The sequence below is a fragment of the Mytilus galloprovincialis genome, chromosome 12 (assembly GCF_965363235.1).
Source record: "Mytilus galloprovincialis chromosome 12, xbMytGall1.hap1.1, whole genome shotgun sequence".
Lineage (NCBI taxonomy): Eukaryota > Metazoa > Mollusca > Bivalvia > Mytilida > Mytilidae > Mytilus > Mytilus galloprovincialis.
Window position 1 is genome coordinate 74,080,519 of NC_134849.1, and position 19,607 is coordinate 74,100,125.

General features: G+C 33.5%; 1 protein-coding gene and 1 long non-coding RNA gene across 2 annotated transcripts in view; both read left to right on the forward strand.

The window, feature by feature from the left end:
• Positions 1-8,844, forward strand: part of LOC143054832 (uncharacterized) — a 30,088-nt gene extending 21,244 nt beyond the window's left edge. The window contains exon 4 of the long non-coding RNA XR_012971839.1: positions 8,818-8,844. This is a non-coding gene — a long non-coding RNA (uncharacterized LOC143054832). The remainder of the gene's footprint in view (positions 1-8,817) is intronic.
• A 10,663-nt stretch (positions 8,845-19,507) lies between these two features.
• Positions 19,508-19,607, forward strand: part of LOC143054827 (uncharacterized) — a 96,180-nt gene continuing 96,080 nt past the window's right edge. The window contains exon 1 of the mRNA XM_076227878.1: positions 19,508-19,604. Coding sequence (XP_076083993.1) covers positions 19,524-19,604 — 81 coding nt within the window. The 5' untranslated portion in view covers positions 19,508-19,523. The remainder of the gene's footprint in view (positions 19,605-19,607) is intronic.

A 19,607-nucleotide genomic window follows, 5' to 3' on the forward strand; every position in this document is an offset into this window, starting at 1 on the left:
ACACTACACTGAGCAAGCTAAAAACAAAAGTACAAAATTGCATAACAAGCGCATAGTATTCAACTTTTTATCATAACTTTGTAACCACTGAAGATTTTTTGTTGCAACAACCAGTAAAAGAAAGAAGAATAAATTGTCTATAACAGTGAACCAATAATTTAGTTCAAATTAAGTTCAATTATTAACTATCAATTGATAAAAAAAGGTAAATTTTAAATGAAACAACATAACGTGTAATTTTGCCCATTTTCAGCGTGTATTTTAGTGTTTTTTTTCAAAACGGTAACACCTATACATGATATTTGATATTCATTGTGAAACCCTACATCCTCTTCTTCAGTTCAAAGATGTATTACTTATGTAAAGTTTATCTTCTTGTCTTTACAAGCCTATAACATAGACCCAATATGAAATGCACATCTGATCTTGGCTAGGCCGATAGGTCAACTATATTTGGTGTATGGAAATATTTTATGATCTATATGTCAGTTGTGCAGGTTTTATTTGACCTTGACCTGGTTTTCACGGTTTATTGCTCAGTGTTAAGTTTTTGTGTTTTGGTCTATTTTCTTAAACTATAAGCAATAGGTCAACTATAGTTGTTGTATGGAAGCATTGTTAGCTGTACATGTCTGCCTGGCATATGGTTCAACTGACCTTGACCTCATTTTCATGGTTCATGTTAAGTTTATGTGACAGTCGTAATAAAGCTTTATATTTAGGAGTATCAACATAATATCAATGATTAGTAAAGAAGGCGAGACATTTCAGTGTGTGCACTCTTGTTCCCCTTTTTGCCTGTTATTTAGAAAAAATAGGAGCTAGCTATAGGTTAAAACTGTAAACTATAATACGATCCGCATGACAAGATCTTTTTACTCAGATTTTCCAGTTTTAGAGTTATTGCCCCTGAAATATTGATTTTTACAGGTTTTTGCCTGCGACTTCTGTCCTCATGCCTGTCCGACAGTTTTCATCTGACCTTGACCTCATTTCACAGATTAGTGGACAAGGTTAAGTTTTTTGGTCAAGTCCATAACTCAGAAATAAACATTTGCTTAAATACTATATGCAATAATGAATTGGTAAACTATATTTGATGCATGAAATGATTGTAAGGTGTACATGTCTGTCTGACAGGGATCATCTGACCTTTACCTAAATTTCATGGTTCTTATATTGTCAATATAGTATTTTAATGATTTGGTCTGTTTCTTGTATACAACTAGCAAAAGATCAACTGTATTTGGTGTATGGAATGATTGTAAGGTGTACATGTATTTCTGGCTTTGTTTATCTAACCTTGACCTATTTTTTGATTTGATCATATTAAGTTTATGTGATACTTGTAGTAAAACTTTATATTTAGGAATATAAACATAAATGGTCAGTAAACATGGTAAAGTAGGCGAGAAATTTCAGCGTATGCACTCATATTTGCAGTTTTTGCTGTTAACTAAAAACCTATAGGAATTAGGTTAAATATGTAAATTGCAAAAATTATCAGCAACACAAAGAGTAACCAGTAAATCGTAGTTAGCAAGCTAGTGATATTTTCACCAGGTGAGCGCCACAAAATAGTGCAGAAAAGTTGACATAGTCTTTTAGATGTTAGTATTTCATGTATTTGGATTAGATTCATATCTGAAAATATTAGGTCATTAATTCACAAGTCCATAAGGATCAGGTATTTTCAACTGGCATTAACATTTATAACTCAATGGCAACTACACATCGTTTTTATTTTCTATTTTTAGGTTATAATGGAAAATTTGAATAGGGTAAGCACGGTAAGATTTACTTTTTAAGTCCAATTGTCATGTGATCTTTTATTTCCATTTTCTTACCAAAAATACATGTATGTGATAATTGTGTCTCCCAGACAACATAATATCTCAAGGAAAGTCCTACATTGACTGTTTTAATACAGTTACTTCAGAGTGGAGGCATCACTTTGTCTAGCTTTCTTGTTAGGTTACTGTCTCTTTATTTTATTATCAACATCTCTTTTTATTCAGTCTACATATATAATAAATAAGTATGGTGGTATTTCTACTATCTGATATAAAATTAGTAAGAAAATAATGAGAAATTATCAAGGGGACAACTAAAGGTGTTAATGAATAACAAATACAACTACATATCACCAATAATATAACAATGCATAATGAATGAACCGACTTTGATAAGTTTGACCCGACTTATTAAGTCATTTTCCGGTTTGCTGGTGAATCAAAGAAAACACTTGTTTCTATAATGCAGAGTACACAAATACTATCCAATAAATCGATTTTCAGATTGTCATCATTTTGATGATATTTATATTGTAAACTGTCAACTGCTCGACACAATATGAATAATTATACCCTATGGAACAAAGGTCCGTAGGGTATACTGTTTTTTACTCATCCGTCAGTCTGTCAGTAAGTCCATCTGTCTCTCAGTCTTGTTCTTGTCATAGCAACTCCTCTGAAGCCACACAACAGAATTTCATGAAACTTTGTAGATAATTAGGACATAATATGTAGATGTGCATATCCTCTAGCAATTTTTATCAGTTGACTTTTGTAGGAGTTATTAGTCTTTGAACTTAGAAACTGGGTGAGATTTTGTTTGCCCAGTGACAATGTGGGGGCGTGGGGTATGTGAGTGTGCTCACAAATGTTCTTTAGTTAAAAGAGTTATTGTATGAATGATGGTAAAACAGTTATCCCCAGTCCTAAGAACAAATATATAAACAACTACAGGATCTCCATGGATCAAAATTGAACGATGGAGGAACTTTCACCATTACAAACCGTGTCTACACTGTACAGTGTAGCGCGATCGGAAGTATTTTATCCCTCCATACAAGGAATGGTGAACATGCTAATTCATTGCTTATTTAAATTATATTTATTTGAATTTTCGTTATAGAATTAGAAGTATCAATATTTTCATTTATTGCTGTTTTTAACCAATCAAATGCCAAGTCTTCATGGTCCTCCCTTAGTCGAGAATGACCAAAAGCTGTCATGAAGGTACTCATGTAGATTTCTTGTATTTTTAGCTCACCTGGCCTAAAAGGCCAAGTGAGCTTTTCTCATCACTCAGGCCTCTACAATAACTTTTTTTCAACTTGTCCAGTAGGACAAGTACATACCAAAACTTACTAGTCCGAATGAAATTGTAACTTGTCCAAAAAAAAATCTTAATATTAACCTTTTTTGCATTTCAAGTTGATTCAAGGAACAAAATGAATTAAAAAAAATTGAACAGAATTTGATTTATATTCTTTGAAATACTTTTAAAAGATATGAGCGATGAACAACTGAATTTAGTTGTGTCACAGGACTTAGGTTCTAGTTTTTATCAATGCTAAAGTCTCATCATACTTTGCACATGAGGCACCATCTGATTGGCCTCTAAATGTACACTCATTGGATTTTTATCCTATTTTTTTTAAAGTTGAAAAAAGTTTATTGAAATGCAATCAATACAAAGAATATGAGGTATGATTGTCAATGAGACAAAAGACCAAATGACACAGAAATTAACAACTATAGGTCACTGCATTGCAAGTATTGTTTTTTCTACATAAAGATCAAACATGATTTGCTGATTTTTATGGTAAATAATTTCCTCATTCTTATTTAAAAAATACGTTATGGACATTGGTATTAATTATTATAAAGGAACAAAATAAGTAAGGAAAAGAAGTTTTGATTTGTCTTGGTCCAGAAATGTCTACTGCCTTGCCAAACTATATTAACCATGTCTATGAAATATGTCTCCTACAGTGCCCAACTGTCTATTAAACTTGGAGCCGAATCATTTCCGAGCTGGTGACAAACTGTCTTTTAAAGTTACCTTATTTAAAAAGCACATGGTTGAATGGGATCGATAAGACTGGTTTCTGAGAAAAGTGTGCTTTTTACCTGTTAAAAGTACTTGACAAAGAACCAGTTTTAAATTTTTGATTGCAAGTCTGAGGGGTCTTGAGAAATAAAAAGTTTTCAATTAGTTTCAGTTCAAAAAGGTCAAACAAATCTTTTTTATTGTTTTTTTGTTAATAATTATACTTTGTTCATCAAAGTTTGATTAAAATTTATTTTCTGCAGAATGATTCTACTGGTCCCATCGGACAAGCTTGGTATAGCTTTTACTTGTCCGACCTTTTTTTACCTCTGGTACCGAACAATCGGACAAGCGTTATTGTCGAGGCCTGTCACTTGGCGTCCGGCGTCAGTCGTCGTCCGTCGTTCGTCGTCGTTAACTTTTACAAAAATCTTCTCCTCTGAAACTACTGGGCCAAATTAAACCAAACTTGGCCACAATCATCATTGGGGTATCTAGTTTAAAAAATGTGTCCGGTGACCCGGCCAACCATCCAAGATGGCCGCCATGGCTAAAAATAGAACATGGGGTAAAATGCAGTTTTTGGCTTATAACTCAAAAACCAAAGCATTTAGAGCAAATCTGACACGGGGTAGAATTGTTAAACAGGTGAAGATCTATCTGCCCTGAAATTTTCAGATGAATCGGATAACCCGTTGTTGGGTTGCTGCCCCTGAATTAGTAATTTTTAGGAAATTTTGCTGTTTTTGGTTATTATCTTTAATATTATTATAGATAGAGATAAACTGTAAACAGCAATAATGTTCGGTAAAGTAAGATTTACAAATAAGTCAACATGACTGAAATGGTCAGTTGACCCCTTTAGGAGTTATTGCCCTTTATAGTCAATTTTTAACCATTTTTCGTAAATCTTAGTAATATTTTACAAAAATCTTCTTCTCTGAAACTACAGGGCTAAATTAATCCAAACTTGGCCACACTCATCTTTTGGGTTAGTAGTTTGAAATATGTGTCCGGTGACCCGGCCATCAAACCAAGATGGCCGCCATGGCTAAAAATAAAACATAGGGGTAAAATGCAGTTTTTGGCTTATAACTCAAAAACCAAAGCATTTAGAGGAAATCTGACATGGGGTAAAAATGTTTATCAGGTCAAGATCTATTTGCCCTAAAATTTTCAGATGAATCGGTCAACCCGTTGTTGGGTTGCTGCCCCTGAATTGGTAATTTTGAGGAAATTTTGCTGTTTTTGGTTATTATCTTGAATATTATTATAGATAGAGATAAACTATAAACAGCAATAATGTTCACCAAAGTAAGATTTACAAATAAGTCAAATGACTGAAATGGTCAGTTGACCCCTTTAGGAGTTATTGCCCTTTATAGTCAATTTTTAACCATTTTTCGTAAATCTTAGTAATCTTTTACAAAAATCTTCTCCTCTGAAACTACTTGGCCACAATCATCTTTTGGGTTAGTAGTTTAAAAAATGTGTCCGGTGACCCGGCCATCTAACCAAGATGGCCGCCATGGCTAAAAATAGAACATGGGGTAAAATGCAGTTTTTGGCTTATAACTCAAAACCCAAAGCATTTAGAGCAAATCTGACATGGGGTAAAATTGTTTATCAGGTCAACATTTATCTGCTCTGAAATTTTTAGATGAATCGGACAACCCGTTGTTGGGTTGCTGACCCTGAATTGTTAGTTTTAAGGAAATTTTGCTGTTTTTGGTCATTATCTTGAATATTATTATTGATAGAGATAAACTGTAAACAACAATAATGTTCAGCAAAATAAGATTTACAAATAAGTCAACATGACCGAAATGGTCAATTGACCCCCTTAGGAGTTATTGTTCTTTATAGTCAATTTTTAATAATTTTCATAAAATTTGTAAATTTTTACTAACATTTTCCACTGAAACTAATGGGCCAAGTTCATTATAGATAGAGATAATTTTAAGCAGCAAGAATGTTCAGTAAAGTAAGATGTACAAACACATCACCATCACCAAAACACAATTTTGTCATGAATCCATCTGCTTCCTTTAATATTCACATAGACCAAGGTGAGTGACACTGTGAGGCTCTTTAGAGCCTCTAGTTGGTGATTGTTATGGGGGTTAAAAATCATATGATGTGGAGCTTATTTTAAGCACACCTGGCCCAAAGGGCCAAGTGAGCTTTTCTCATCACTTGGCGTCCGTCATCATCCCTCGTTGTCATCGTCTGTCGTCGTTTACTTTTACAAAAATCTTCTCCTCTGAAACTACTAGGCCAAATTGAACAAAACTTGGCCACAATCATCATTGGGGTATTTAGTTTAAAAAATGTGTGGCGTGACCCGGTCAACCAACCAAGATGGCCGCCACGGCTAAAAATAGAACATAGGGGTAAAATGCAGTTTTTGGCTTATAACTCAAAAACCAAAGCATTTAGAGGAAATCTGACATGGGGTAAAAATGTTAATCAGGTCAAAATCTATTTGCCCTGAAATTTTCAGATGAATCGGTCAACCCGTTGTTGGGTTGCTGCCCCTGAATTGGTAATTTTGAGGAAATTTTGCTGTTTTTGGTTATTATCTTGAATATTATTATAGATAGAGATAAACTATAAACAGCAATAATGTTCACCAAAGTAAGATTTACAAATAAGTCAAATGACTGAAATGGTCAGTTGACCCCTTTAGGAGTTATTGCCCTTGATAGTCAATTTTTAACCATTTTTCGTAAATCTTAGTAATCTTTTACAAAAATCTTCTCCTCTGAAACTACTTGGCCACAATCATCTTTTGGGTTAGTAGTTTAAAAAATGTGTCCGGTGACCCGGCCATCTAACCAAGATGGCCACCATGGCTAAAAATAGAACATGGGGTAAAATGCAGTTTTTGGCTTATAACGCAAAACCCAAAGCATTTAGAGCAAATCTGACATGGGGTAAAATTGTTTATCAGGTCAACATTTATCTGCTGTGAAATTTTTAGATGAATCGGACAACCCGTTGTTGGGTTGCTAACCCTGAATTGTTAGTTTTAAGGAAATTTTGCTGTTTTTGGTCATTATCTTGAATATTATTATTGATAGAGATAAACTGTAAACAACAATAATGTTCAGCAAAATAAGATTTACAAATAAGTCAACATGACCGAAATGGTCAATTGACCCCCTTAGGAGTTATTGTTCTTTATAGTCAATTTTTAATAATTTTCATAAAATTTGTAAATTTTTACTAACATTTTCCACTGAAACTAATGGGCCAAGTTCATTATAGATAGAGATAATTTTAAGCAGCAAGAATGTTCAGTAAAGTAAGATGTACAAACACATCACCATCACCAAAACACAATTTTGTCATGAATCCATCTGCTTCCTTTAATATTCACATAGACCAAGGTGAGCGACACTGTGAGGCTTTTTAGAGCCTCTAGTTGGTGATTGTTATGGGGGTTAAAAATCATATGATGTGGAGCTTATTTTAAGCACACCTGGCCCAAAAGGCCAAGTGAGCTTTTCTCATCACTTGGCGTCCGTCATCATCCCTCGTTGTCATTGTCTGTCGTCGTTTACTTTTACAAAAATCTTCTCCTCTGAAACTACTAGGCCAAATTGAACAAAACTTGGCCACAATCATCATTGGGGTATTTAGTTTAAAAAATGTGTGGCGTGACCCGGTCAACCAACCAAGATGGCCGCCACAGCTAAAAATAGAACATAGGGGTAAAATGCAGTTTTTGGCTTATAACTCAAAAACCAAAGCATTCAGAGGAAATCTGACATGGGGTAAAAATGTTTATCAGGTCAAGATCTATCTGCCCTGAAATTTTCAGATGAATCGGTCAACCCGTTGTTGGGTTGCTGCCCCTGATTTGGTAATTTTGAGGAAATTTTGCTGTTTTTGGTTATTATCTTGAATATTATTATAGATAGAGATAAACTGTAAACAGCAATAATGTTCAGCAAAGTTAGATTAACAAATAAGTCAACATGACCGAAATGGTCAGTTGATCCCTTAAGGAGTTATTGCCCTTTATAGTCAATTTTTAACCATTTTTCATAAATCTAAATAATCTTTTACAAAAATCTTCTCTGAAACTAATGGGCCAAATTAATCCAAAGTTGGCCACAATCATCTTTGGGGTATCTAGTTTAAAAATGTGTGGCGTGACCCGGTCAACCAACCAAGATGGCTGCCATGGCTAAAAAAAGAACATAGGGGTAAAATACAGTTTTTGGCTTATAACTCAAAAACCAAAACATTTAGAGCAAATCTGACATGGGATAAAAATGTTTGTTTAGTTTGTTTCTTAAATACAATATGCAATAGGTCAACTCTATTTGATCCATGGAATTGTAAGTTGTACATGTCTGTTTGACAGGGATCATCTGACCTTTACCTAATTTTCATGGTTCCATGGTCAATATAGAATTTTAATGATTTGGTCTGTTTCTTGTATACTACTAGCAAAAAATCAACTATATTTGGTGTATGGAATGATTGTAAGGTGTACATGTATTTCTGGCTTTGATCATATTAAGTTTATGTGATACTTGTAGTAAAACTTTATATTTAGGAATATCAACATAAATGGTCAGTAAACATGGTAAACATGGTAAAGTAGGCGAGAAATTTCAGCGTATGCACTCATGTTTGCAGTTTTGGCTGTTAACTAAAAACCTATAGGAATTAGGTTAAATATGTAAATTACAAAAATGATCAGCAACACAAAGAGTAACCAGTATGCGCATTTAAAAATCGTAGTTAGCAAACTAGTGATATTTTCACCAGGTGAGCAACACAAAATAGTGCAGAAAAGTTGACATAGTCTTTTAGATGTTAGTATTTCATGTATTTGGATTAGATTCATATCTGAAAATATTAGGTCAGTAATTCACAAGTCCATAAGGATCATGTATTTTCAACTGGCATTAACAATTTAACTCAATGACAACTATACACATAGTTTTGATTTTCTATTTTTAGGTTATAATGGAAAATTGGAATGAGGTAAGATTTACTTTTTAAGTCCAATTGTCATGTGACTTTTTATTTCCATTTCCTTACTAAAATACATATATTTGATAATTTGTGTCTCCCAGACACCATAATAATCGAGGAAAGTCCTAGATTGACTTTGTTTTAATACAGTTTCTTCAGAGTCATCACTTTGTCTAGCTTTCTTGTTAGGTTACTGTCTCTTTATTTTATTATCAACATCTCTTTTTATTCAGTCTACATATGTAATTTTATCAATAAGTAAGCATGGTGGTATTTCTACTACATGTATCTGATATAAAATTAGTCAGAAAATGATGAGAAATTACCATGGTGACAACTAAAGGTGTTAATGAATCACAAATACAACTACATATCACCAATTGCAATAATATAACAATGCATAATTAAATGAACCGACTTTGATAAGTTTGACCCGACTAATATCAAGTCATTTTCCAGTTTGCTGGTGAAACAAAGAAAACACTTGTTTCTATAATGCAGAGTACACAAATACTATCCAATAAATCGATTTTCAGATTGTCATCATTTTGATGATATTTATATTGTAAACTGTCAACTGCTCAACACAATATGAAGTCTCTGATATCAATCGCTGTGATCCCATGAAAAAAGCTTCATATTGTGACTCACAGCTGATACTTAACAATGTAAATATGTAGACAACCTGATAATCGGTACATATCCTCTCTGCCTGAATGTTATTTGAGGTGAGGTGAGGATACCCCAGTTATTTGAGGTGAGGATACCCCGATTTATATAGTTATTTGAGGTGAGGATACCCCGATTAATATAGTTATTTGAGGTGAGGATACCCCGATTTATATAGTTATTTGAGGTGAGGATACCCCGTTTATATAGTTATTTGAGGTGAGGATACCCCGATTTATATAGTTATTTGAGGTGAGGATACCCAGATTTATATAGTTATTTGAGGTGAGGATACCCCGATTTATATAGTTATTTGAGGTGAGGATACCCAGATTTATATAGTTATTTGAGGTGAGGATACCCAGATTTATATAGTTATTTGAGGTGAGGATACCCAGATTTATATAGTTATATGAGGTGAGGATACCCCAGATTTATATAGTTATTTGAGGTGAGGATACCCCGGATTTATATAGTTATTTGAGGTGAGGATACCCCAGATTTATATAGTTATTTGAGGTGAGGATACCCCAGATTTATATAGTTATTTGAGGTGAGGATACCCCAGATTTATATAGTTATATGAGGTGAGGATACCCCAGATTTATATAGTTATTTGAGGTGAGGATACCCCAGATTTATATAGTTATTAGAGGTGAGGATACCCCCGATTTATATAGTTATTTGAGGTGAGGATACCCCAGATTTATATAGTTATTTGCCATGCAGGAGAATAAATAATTATTGCTTTATTTAACAGTTATTTCATTCATTTTTCATTACAATCTATTAAGTGTAAAATCTATGTTTTACTTACAGAAACTTTGTACAGCTGCTCAGACTGGAAATGTAAACAATGTGAAAACATGCCTTGAGAATAAAGCAGACATTGATTATCAAGATGTAAGTAAAATAGTCTCATCAGGTACAGTAGTTTCATCCAAATTAGTACTAGAGCAAATAAATTATGTACAGTAAAAAACATACAACTACAGATAACTTCAGACCATAACCAGGGTTGGCAAAGTATTACCCACCCGGGAATTCCCGGGCTGGGCAATACTCCTAGAAATGGGTAATAGTGGGCATTACTGGGCAATATGATTTTGTAAGCTTATTTTAACACAAAATAGTAAAGACTTGTTATAGTTTCATAGTATAACAGCTAAATACATACTTTTTATACAGATAACCATTGACAGTCATTTCTAGAAAATTCAATTTCATTCTCTTCTCTATTAATTTTTATATGTAGGCAGAATACAAAACAAGATTTGCACATTTAAAGATACCTTTTAATTACCAAGTACAAAAAAAAAATGTATTGTTTCAATAATCCAAACTTTGAAAAATGCATTTTATTGCAGTGTTTAAGTGAATTGTTAATTTTAATTGTTATACATTCATATTGCTAAATAAACACCCTACAGGGTCATGCCATTAACACTTATAAAATTGAAAGGACTGATTATTGTTACATAAACAAATCTGTGTTTTAATCTGAATAATTACTTATTAATTAGTGACAGTACATATACATTATTTAAATGTAATGTTTCTTTAATACATGTAATTGTTAATTCTGTTAAAATAGGAGCTATATATTTCATTTGAAAAAAAATGATTTATTTGCTTTCTATTTACAGTTTGCCAATCTAGACAAAATCTAAACAAACAAAATAGGGTATAAATATCTTATTAAATGTATTGCATTTGTGTTTATCACTGAATCCTCTTTAAAATTCAGACAAATATTTTATATTACCCAGTATTGCCCAGTATTACCCACTAAAACCCAGTAAAACCCGGGTTTTCCCAGTATTTCCCACTGGGCTGGGCAATACTCATAAAACCCGGGTTTTTGCCAACCCTGACCATAACAGATCTTACTTGAGCAATATAAATCACATAACTACATGTTACTTCAAAATACAGCAAATTGTAATAGAATAAAATACAATTGCATGTTACTTCAAAACCTGACAGATGAACATAAACAGTATAAAACACGTACTTTAAATAACTTTAACACAACTATAAGTAACTTCAAAACATGACAGTAAGAATTTTAACAGAATAAACACACAACTATAAGTCACTTCAAAACCTGACAGTTGGACATAAACAGTATGAAACACGTACTTTAAATAACTTAAACACCACTATAAGTCACTTCAAAACATGACAGTATGAACATTAACAGAATAAACACAACTATAAGTCACTTCAAAACATGACAGTATGAACATTAACCGAATAAAACACACACCTATAAGTCACTTCAAAACATGACAGTAAGAACATTAACAGAATAAAACACACAACTATAAGTCACTTCAAAACATGACAGTATGAACATTAACAGAATAAAACACACACCTATAAGTCACTTCAAAACATGTCAGTAAGAACATTAACAGTTCAAAACTACAAGTAATTTCAAAACATCGCAGCTTGTACAAATAAAGTATAAAAAATACAACTACAAGTTTTTGCATATAAAGTATAAAACATACAGCTACAAGGTTATACATAAAAAGTATAAAACACACAACTACAAGGTTGTACGTATAAAACACACAACTACAAGTACAAAAAAGGTATATATTGGTTGGGTTTTTATATTCGATTATTTTATCCTCAGCAATAGCGAGTGGTAAAACATGGTCCTGTATTCAAAGCACAACACTAAATGTGAAGCATACCTGTAATCAAAGTACAACACTAAATGTGAAGCATACCTGTAATCAAAGCACATCACTGAATGTGAAACATACCTGTAATCAAAGTACAACACTAAATGTGAAGCATACCTGTAATCAAAGCACAATACTGAATGTGAAGCATACCTGTAATCAAAGCACATCACTAAATGTGAAGCATTCCTGTAACCAAACCACATCACTAAATGTGAAGCATACCTGTAATCAAAAGGACATCACTAAATGTGAAGCATACCTGTAATCAAAGCACATCACTAAATGTGAAGCATACCTGTAATCAAAGTACAAAACTAAATGTGAAACATACCTGTAATCAAAGCACATCACTGAATGTGAAACATACCTGTAATCAAAGTACAACACTAAATGTGAAGCATACCTGTAATCAAAGTACAACACTAAATGTGAAACATACCTGTAATCAAAGCACATCACTGAATGTGAAACATACCTGTAATCAAAGTACAACACTAAATGTGAAGCATACCTGTAATCAAAGCACAACACTAAATGTGAAGCATTCCTGTAATCAAAGCACATCACTAAATGTGAAGCATACCTGTAATCAAAAGGACATCACTAAATGTGAAGCATACCTGTAATCAAAGCACATCACTAAATGTGAAGCATACCTGTAATCAAAGCACATCACTGAATGTGAAACATACCTGTAATCAAAGTACAACACTGAATGTGAAGCATACCTGACATCAAAGCACATCACTGAATGTGAAACATACCAGTAATCAAAGGACATCACTAAATGTGAAACATACCAGTAATCAAAGCACATCACTGAATGTGAAACATACCTGTAATCAAAGCACATCACTGAATGTGAAACATACCTGTAATCAAAGTACAACACTAAATGTGAAGCATACCTGTAATCAAAGCACATCACTGAATGTGAAACATACCTGTAATCAAAGTACAACACTAAATGTGAAGCATACCTGTAATCAAAGCACATCACTGAATGTGAAACATACCTGTAATCAAAGTACAACACTGAATGTGAAACATTCCTGTTTCACATTCCTGTAATCAAAGAGCAACACTGACGTGAAACATTCCTGTAATCAAAGCACAACACTGAATGTGAAACATTCCTGTAATCAAAGCACAACACTAAATGTGAAGCATACCTGTAATCAAAGCACAATACTGAAATGTGAACCATTCCTGTAATCAAAGCACAACAATAAATGTGAAACATACCTGTAATCAGAGCAAAACACTAAATGTGAAATATACCTGTAATCAAAGCACACCACTGAATTTAAAACATACCTGTAATCAAAGCACAACATTCCAGTAATCAAAGCACATCACTGAATGTAAATATAAAAGAGAAGATGTGGTATGATTGCCAATGAGACAACTATCCACAAAAGACCAAAATGACACAGACATTAACAACTATAGGTCACCGTACGGCCTTCAACAATGAGCAAAGCCCATACCCCATAGTCAGCCATAAAAGACAATGTAAAACAATTCAAACGAGAAAACTAATGGCTTTATTTATGTACCACTGAGTATGAAACAAACATGTAATCAAAGCACAACACTGAATGTAAAACATACCTGTAATCAAGGCACAACACTGAATGTGAAACATACTTGTAATCTAATCAACATTGAATGTGAAACATACCTGTTTTCAAAGCACAACACTAAAGATGAAACAAACATGTAATCAAAGAATAACACTGAATTTGAAGCCTACAAACTCCTCACTACTCCGAGTAAATAGGCAAATCACACCCAACCACAAACACCTGACCACTCCGAGTTAATAGACAAACCACACCCAACCACAAACACCTGACTACTCCGAGTAAATAGACAAACCACACCCAACCACAAACACCTGACTACTCCGAGTAAATAGACAAACCACACCCAACCACAAACACCTGACTACTTCGAGTAAATAGACAAACCACACCCAACCACAAACACCTGACTACTCCGAGTAAATAGACAAACCACACCCAACCACAAACACCTGACTACTCCGAGTAAATAGACAAACCACACCCAACCACAAACACCTGACTACTTCGAGTAAATAGACAAACCACACCCAACCACAAACACCTGACTACTCCGAGTAAATAGACAAACCACACCCAACCACAAACACCTGACTACTTCGAGTAAATAGACAAACCACACCAACCACAAACACCCGACTACTCCGAGTAAATAAACAAACCACACCAACCACAAACACCTGACTACTCCAAGTAAATAAACAAACCACACCAACCACAAATACCTGACTACTTCGAGTAAATAAACAAACCACACCAACCACAAACACCTGACTACTCCAAGTAAATAAACAAACCACACCAACCACAAATACCTGACTACTCCCAGTAAATAAACAAACCACACCAACCACAAATACCTGACTACTCCCAGTAAATAAACAAACCACACCAACCACAAACACCTGACTACTCCAAGTAAATAAACAAACCACACCAACCACAAATACCTGACTACTCCCAGTAAATAAACAAACCACTCCAACCACAAACACCTGACTACTCCGAGTAAATAGACAAACCACACCAACCACAAACACCTGCTACTCAGAGTAAATAGACAAACCACACCAACCACAAATACCTGACTACTCCCAGTAAATAAACAAACCACTCCAACCACAAACACCTGACTACTCCGAGTAAATAGACAAACCACTCCAACCACAAACACCTGACTACTCGGAGTAAATAGACAAACCACACCAACCACAAACACCTGACTACTTCAAGTAAATATACAAACCACACCAACCACAAATACCTGACTGCTCCCAGTAAATAAACAAACCACTTCAACCACAAACACCCGACTACTCCGAGTAAATAGACAAACCACTCCAACCACAAACACCTGACTACTCCGAGTAAATAGACAAACCACACCAACCACAAACACCTGACTACTCCAAGTAAATAGACAAACCACAACAACCACAAACATCTGACTACTTCAAGTAAATAAACAAACCACACCAACCACAAACACCTGACTACTTCGAGTAAATAGACAAACCAGACCAACCACAAATACCTGACTACTTCGAGTAAATAGACAAACCACACCAACCTCAAATACCTGACTACTCCAAGTAAATAGACAAACCACACCAACCACAAATACCCGACTACTCCAAGTAAATAGACAAACCACACCAACCACAAATACCTGACTACTTCGAGTAAATAGACAAACCACACCAACCACAAATACCAGACTACTCCGAGTAAATAAACAAACCACACCAACCACAAACACCTGACTACTCCAAGTAAATAGACAAACCACACCAACCACAAACACATGACTGCTCTGAGTAAATAGACAAACCACACAAACCACAAACACCTGACTACTCTGAGTAAATAGACAAACCAGACCAACCACAAATACCTGACTACTCCAAGTAAATAGACAAACCAGACCAACCACAAATACCTGACTACTCCAAGTAAATAGACAAACCACACCAACCATAAATACCTGACTACTCAGAGTAAATAAACAAACCACACCAACCATAAACACCTGACTACTTGGAGTAAATAGACAAACCACACCAACCACAAATACCTGACTACTCCGAGTAAATAGACAAACCACACTAACCACAAACACCTGACTGCTCGGAGTAAATATACAAACCACACCAACCACAAACACCTGACTCCCCGAGTAAATAGACAAACCACACCAACCACAAACACCTGACTACTTCGAGTAAATAGACAAACCACACCAACCACAAACACCTGACTCCCCGAGTAAATAGACAAACCACACCAACCACAAACACCTGACTACTTCGAGTAAATAGACAAACCACACCTACCACAAATACCCGACTACTCAGGCCTAAATTAAAATATTGTTTGTTTGCCCTTTTCCGACCCTATGTTTTGAAACAGGGTAGGTAGGTAGGTAAAATATTTTATTTTTTTTCACAAAAAAATAAATTGGCTCGGTATATAATTTGTCATGGGTAGGCAGGTAGGTATAATATTTTATTTTATAGATACAAACTCTGCATAATGTCATTTGTGTCCGTTTTGTTTTCGCAAATAAGTTTTCTGGGACTATTAGTTTTAAAAAAATATCACGTAGAATGTGAAGCTAATTCATATGCACTACTATTTTGTTTTCAAATATAAAATATAGAGCTGTGCCGCATATCTTCAACGTTTATATGCCTTGAACTTTGAAAAGTTTGAACTTGCACTTATATTCTGTACTACGTACCTTGTACGCTTACCTTACGGTTTTCTGTAAAAGATAAGTTTGTACTGATAAGATATGTCCGGGCAGACATACATGTACATTACAAGTAGAAAAAGTCATTAGAGTGTTAAAAATTTCGTGTGTGCCTAAAGTTGTTTCCAATAAAAATGCTAAAACTTAAAACTCTGACAATTGTCACGTATTTTACATAGTATTTATAAATAATCTGTATGGACAACTTGGCGATTTTACTGCCAGATATTCTCCACTTTACAGGGTTTTGTCACTTTTGATTCATATGAGATATAAATAATATAGTGGCATCGTTAGCATAATCATCCTGATCTGCGGATCACAAAGGGCCATCCCTACATACAATACAACGTCCGTTTACAAATTAGTTTGTACATGCGTTCATAATTTTGTATCAAACGAACTTTTTTGTAAATGAACCCTGCTCTTTAAGTATAAAGGTACAGAGTAGCGAATGTCATATCATGATTTCAGGAAGCGTTCACATGCTGAACATCGATTTCAAACACATGCTTTGAAACTTCAAATGCAAGTGTTCATGTCAAACACTCATGTGATACCAAACGGACTGGACCTTATACGGTAAAGATAAAACCCGAGGATTCCGGTAAAAAAGTTTTGAGCGGGAAATACAAATATAAGATTTTTGGTAGGAACGAAAAAAATAAATAAAATAAAATCTTGCTGGTAAATACAAATAAAAGATTTTCAGGCGGAACGAATTTATAGGGTCGGTCGGTAAAGGGCAAACAATCAATATTTTAATTTAAGCCTCAGAGTAAATAAACAAACAAATTCAACAACTAACAACATTGTACAGGCACAAAATGTGGAGGGTTAAACTATATTTACTATGCACAGTCCACCTATCTAGACCATTCAGCATTGGTAATAAAAGTAAAACACTAATAAAAAACCTGCAAAGTTCAACTACCATAGGTCTGTATTGGAACTGATGCTGATATCATTATACTGATTCAACATTTAATCAAAATTCTGTTTTTAATCAGATAGTTTAAATGGGAAAATAGGCATGAAGGGGTTCTCTTAATTCCTTTTTAATCATATTATTGTTCTAAATCAGAAAATATAACTTTTTTTCATTTTTCTTTAAAAAATTATTTATTTTAATAAAGAATTATTTTGAATCAACACAAAATCATGTTGTTAATCATACAGGATTAATGAACAAATATTTGTAATAATTATATATTAAAAGTGGGGTCTCATTTTACTCGTATTGTTGTTCTGAATCAGAAAATATAACTTTTTTACAAATGATCAATTATACTGAATCTACACTAACTCCTGTTGTTAATTAGACAGTTTTAATGAACAAATATTTGTAATAATCATATAAAGTGGGGTCTCATTTTACTCGTTTTATTGTTCTGAATCAGAAAATATAACTCTTTTCATGTTTTATTAAAAAAAAATATTTTATTAGAATGAATGATTATACTGAATCTACACTAATTCCTGATGTTAATTAGACAGTTTTAATAAACAAATATTTGTGAGAATCATATAAAGTGGGGTCTCATTTTGTTTGTTTTATTCTACTGAATCCATTGATATAATTATTTTACACATTTCTTGAAAAAAAATTTTTTTTTAAGATATCAGGTTTTATGGAAGTTTTGACATTTCACAACAAAACATGTTTATTTATTGTTTATATACAATATAAATATTAGTGTGACTGGTCATTTTATTCAGTTTTGACCACTGAATCATGTGATATATATTTAGTTTATATTTATTACACAACATTGTCCAGTTTATCAGACAAGTTTTGATGTCAGTTGTATTATTCCAGAGAGATGGAGTGACAGCATTAATGTATGCTGCCATGAGAGGACAACTGGAGATCTGTAAACTCCTCATTGATAGAGGATGTAAGATCGACATCACAGTATGTTATCTACTAAGTCTGATCACATTACTATTAATCTACACTAAATCATGTTGTTAATTAGACAGTTTTAATGAACAAATATTTGTAATAATTATATCAAGTGGGGTCTCATTTTACTTGTATTATTGTTCTGAAGCAGAAAATATAACTTTTTTACAAGTTTATTAAAAAAAAATATTTTATAAGAATGAATGATTATACTGAATCTACACTAAACCCTGTTGTTAATCACATTTTTAATAAACAAATATTTGTAAGAATCATATAAAGTGGGGTCTCATTTTACTTGTTTTGTTCTACTGAATCCATTGATATAATTATTTCACACATTTCTTGAAAAAAATATTTTTTTTAAGATATCAGGAAGTTTTGACATTTCACAACAAAACATGTTTATTTGTTGTTTATATACAATATAAATACAAGTGTGACTGGTCATTGTATTCAGTTTTGACCACTGATTCATGTGATATATATTTTGTTTATATTTATTACACAACATTGTCCAGTTTATCAGACAAGTTTTGATGTCAGTTGTATTATTCCAGAGAGATGGATGGACAGCATTAATGTATGCTGCCATGAGAGGACAGCTGGAGATCTGTAAACTCCTCATTGATAGAGGATGTAATATCGACATCACAATGGTATGTTATCTACTTAGTCTGATCACATTACTATTAATCTACACTAATTCCTGTTGTTAATTAGACAGTTTTAATAAACAAATATGTGTAAGAATCATATAAAGTGGGGTCTCATTTTGCTTGTTTTGTTCTACTGAATCCATTGATATAATTATTTTACACATTTCTTGAAAAAAATATTTTTTTAAGATATCAGGTTTAATGGAAGTTTTGACATTTCACAACAAAACATGTTTATTGTTTGTTTATATACAATATAAATACAAGTTTGACTGGTCATTTCATTCAGTTTTGACCACTGATTCATGTGATATATATTTTGTTTATATTTATTTATATTTATTTCACAACATTGTCCAGTTTATCAGACAAGTTTTGATGTCAGTTGTATTATTCCAGGAGTTTGGACGGACAGCATTAATGTTGGCTGCCAGGGAAGGACACCTGGAGATCTGTAGACTCCTCATTGATAGAGGATGTAAGATCGACATCACAGATGCAGTA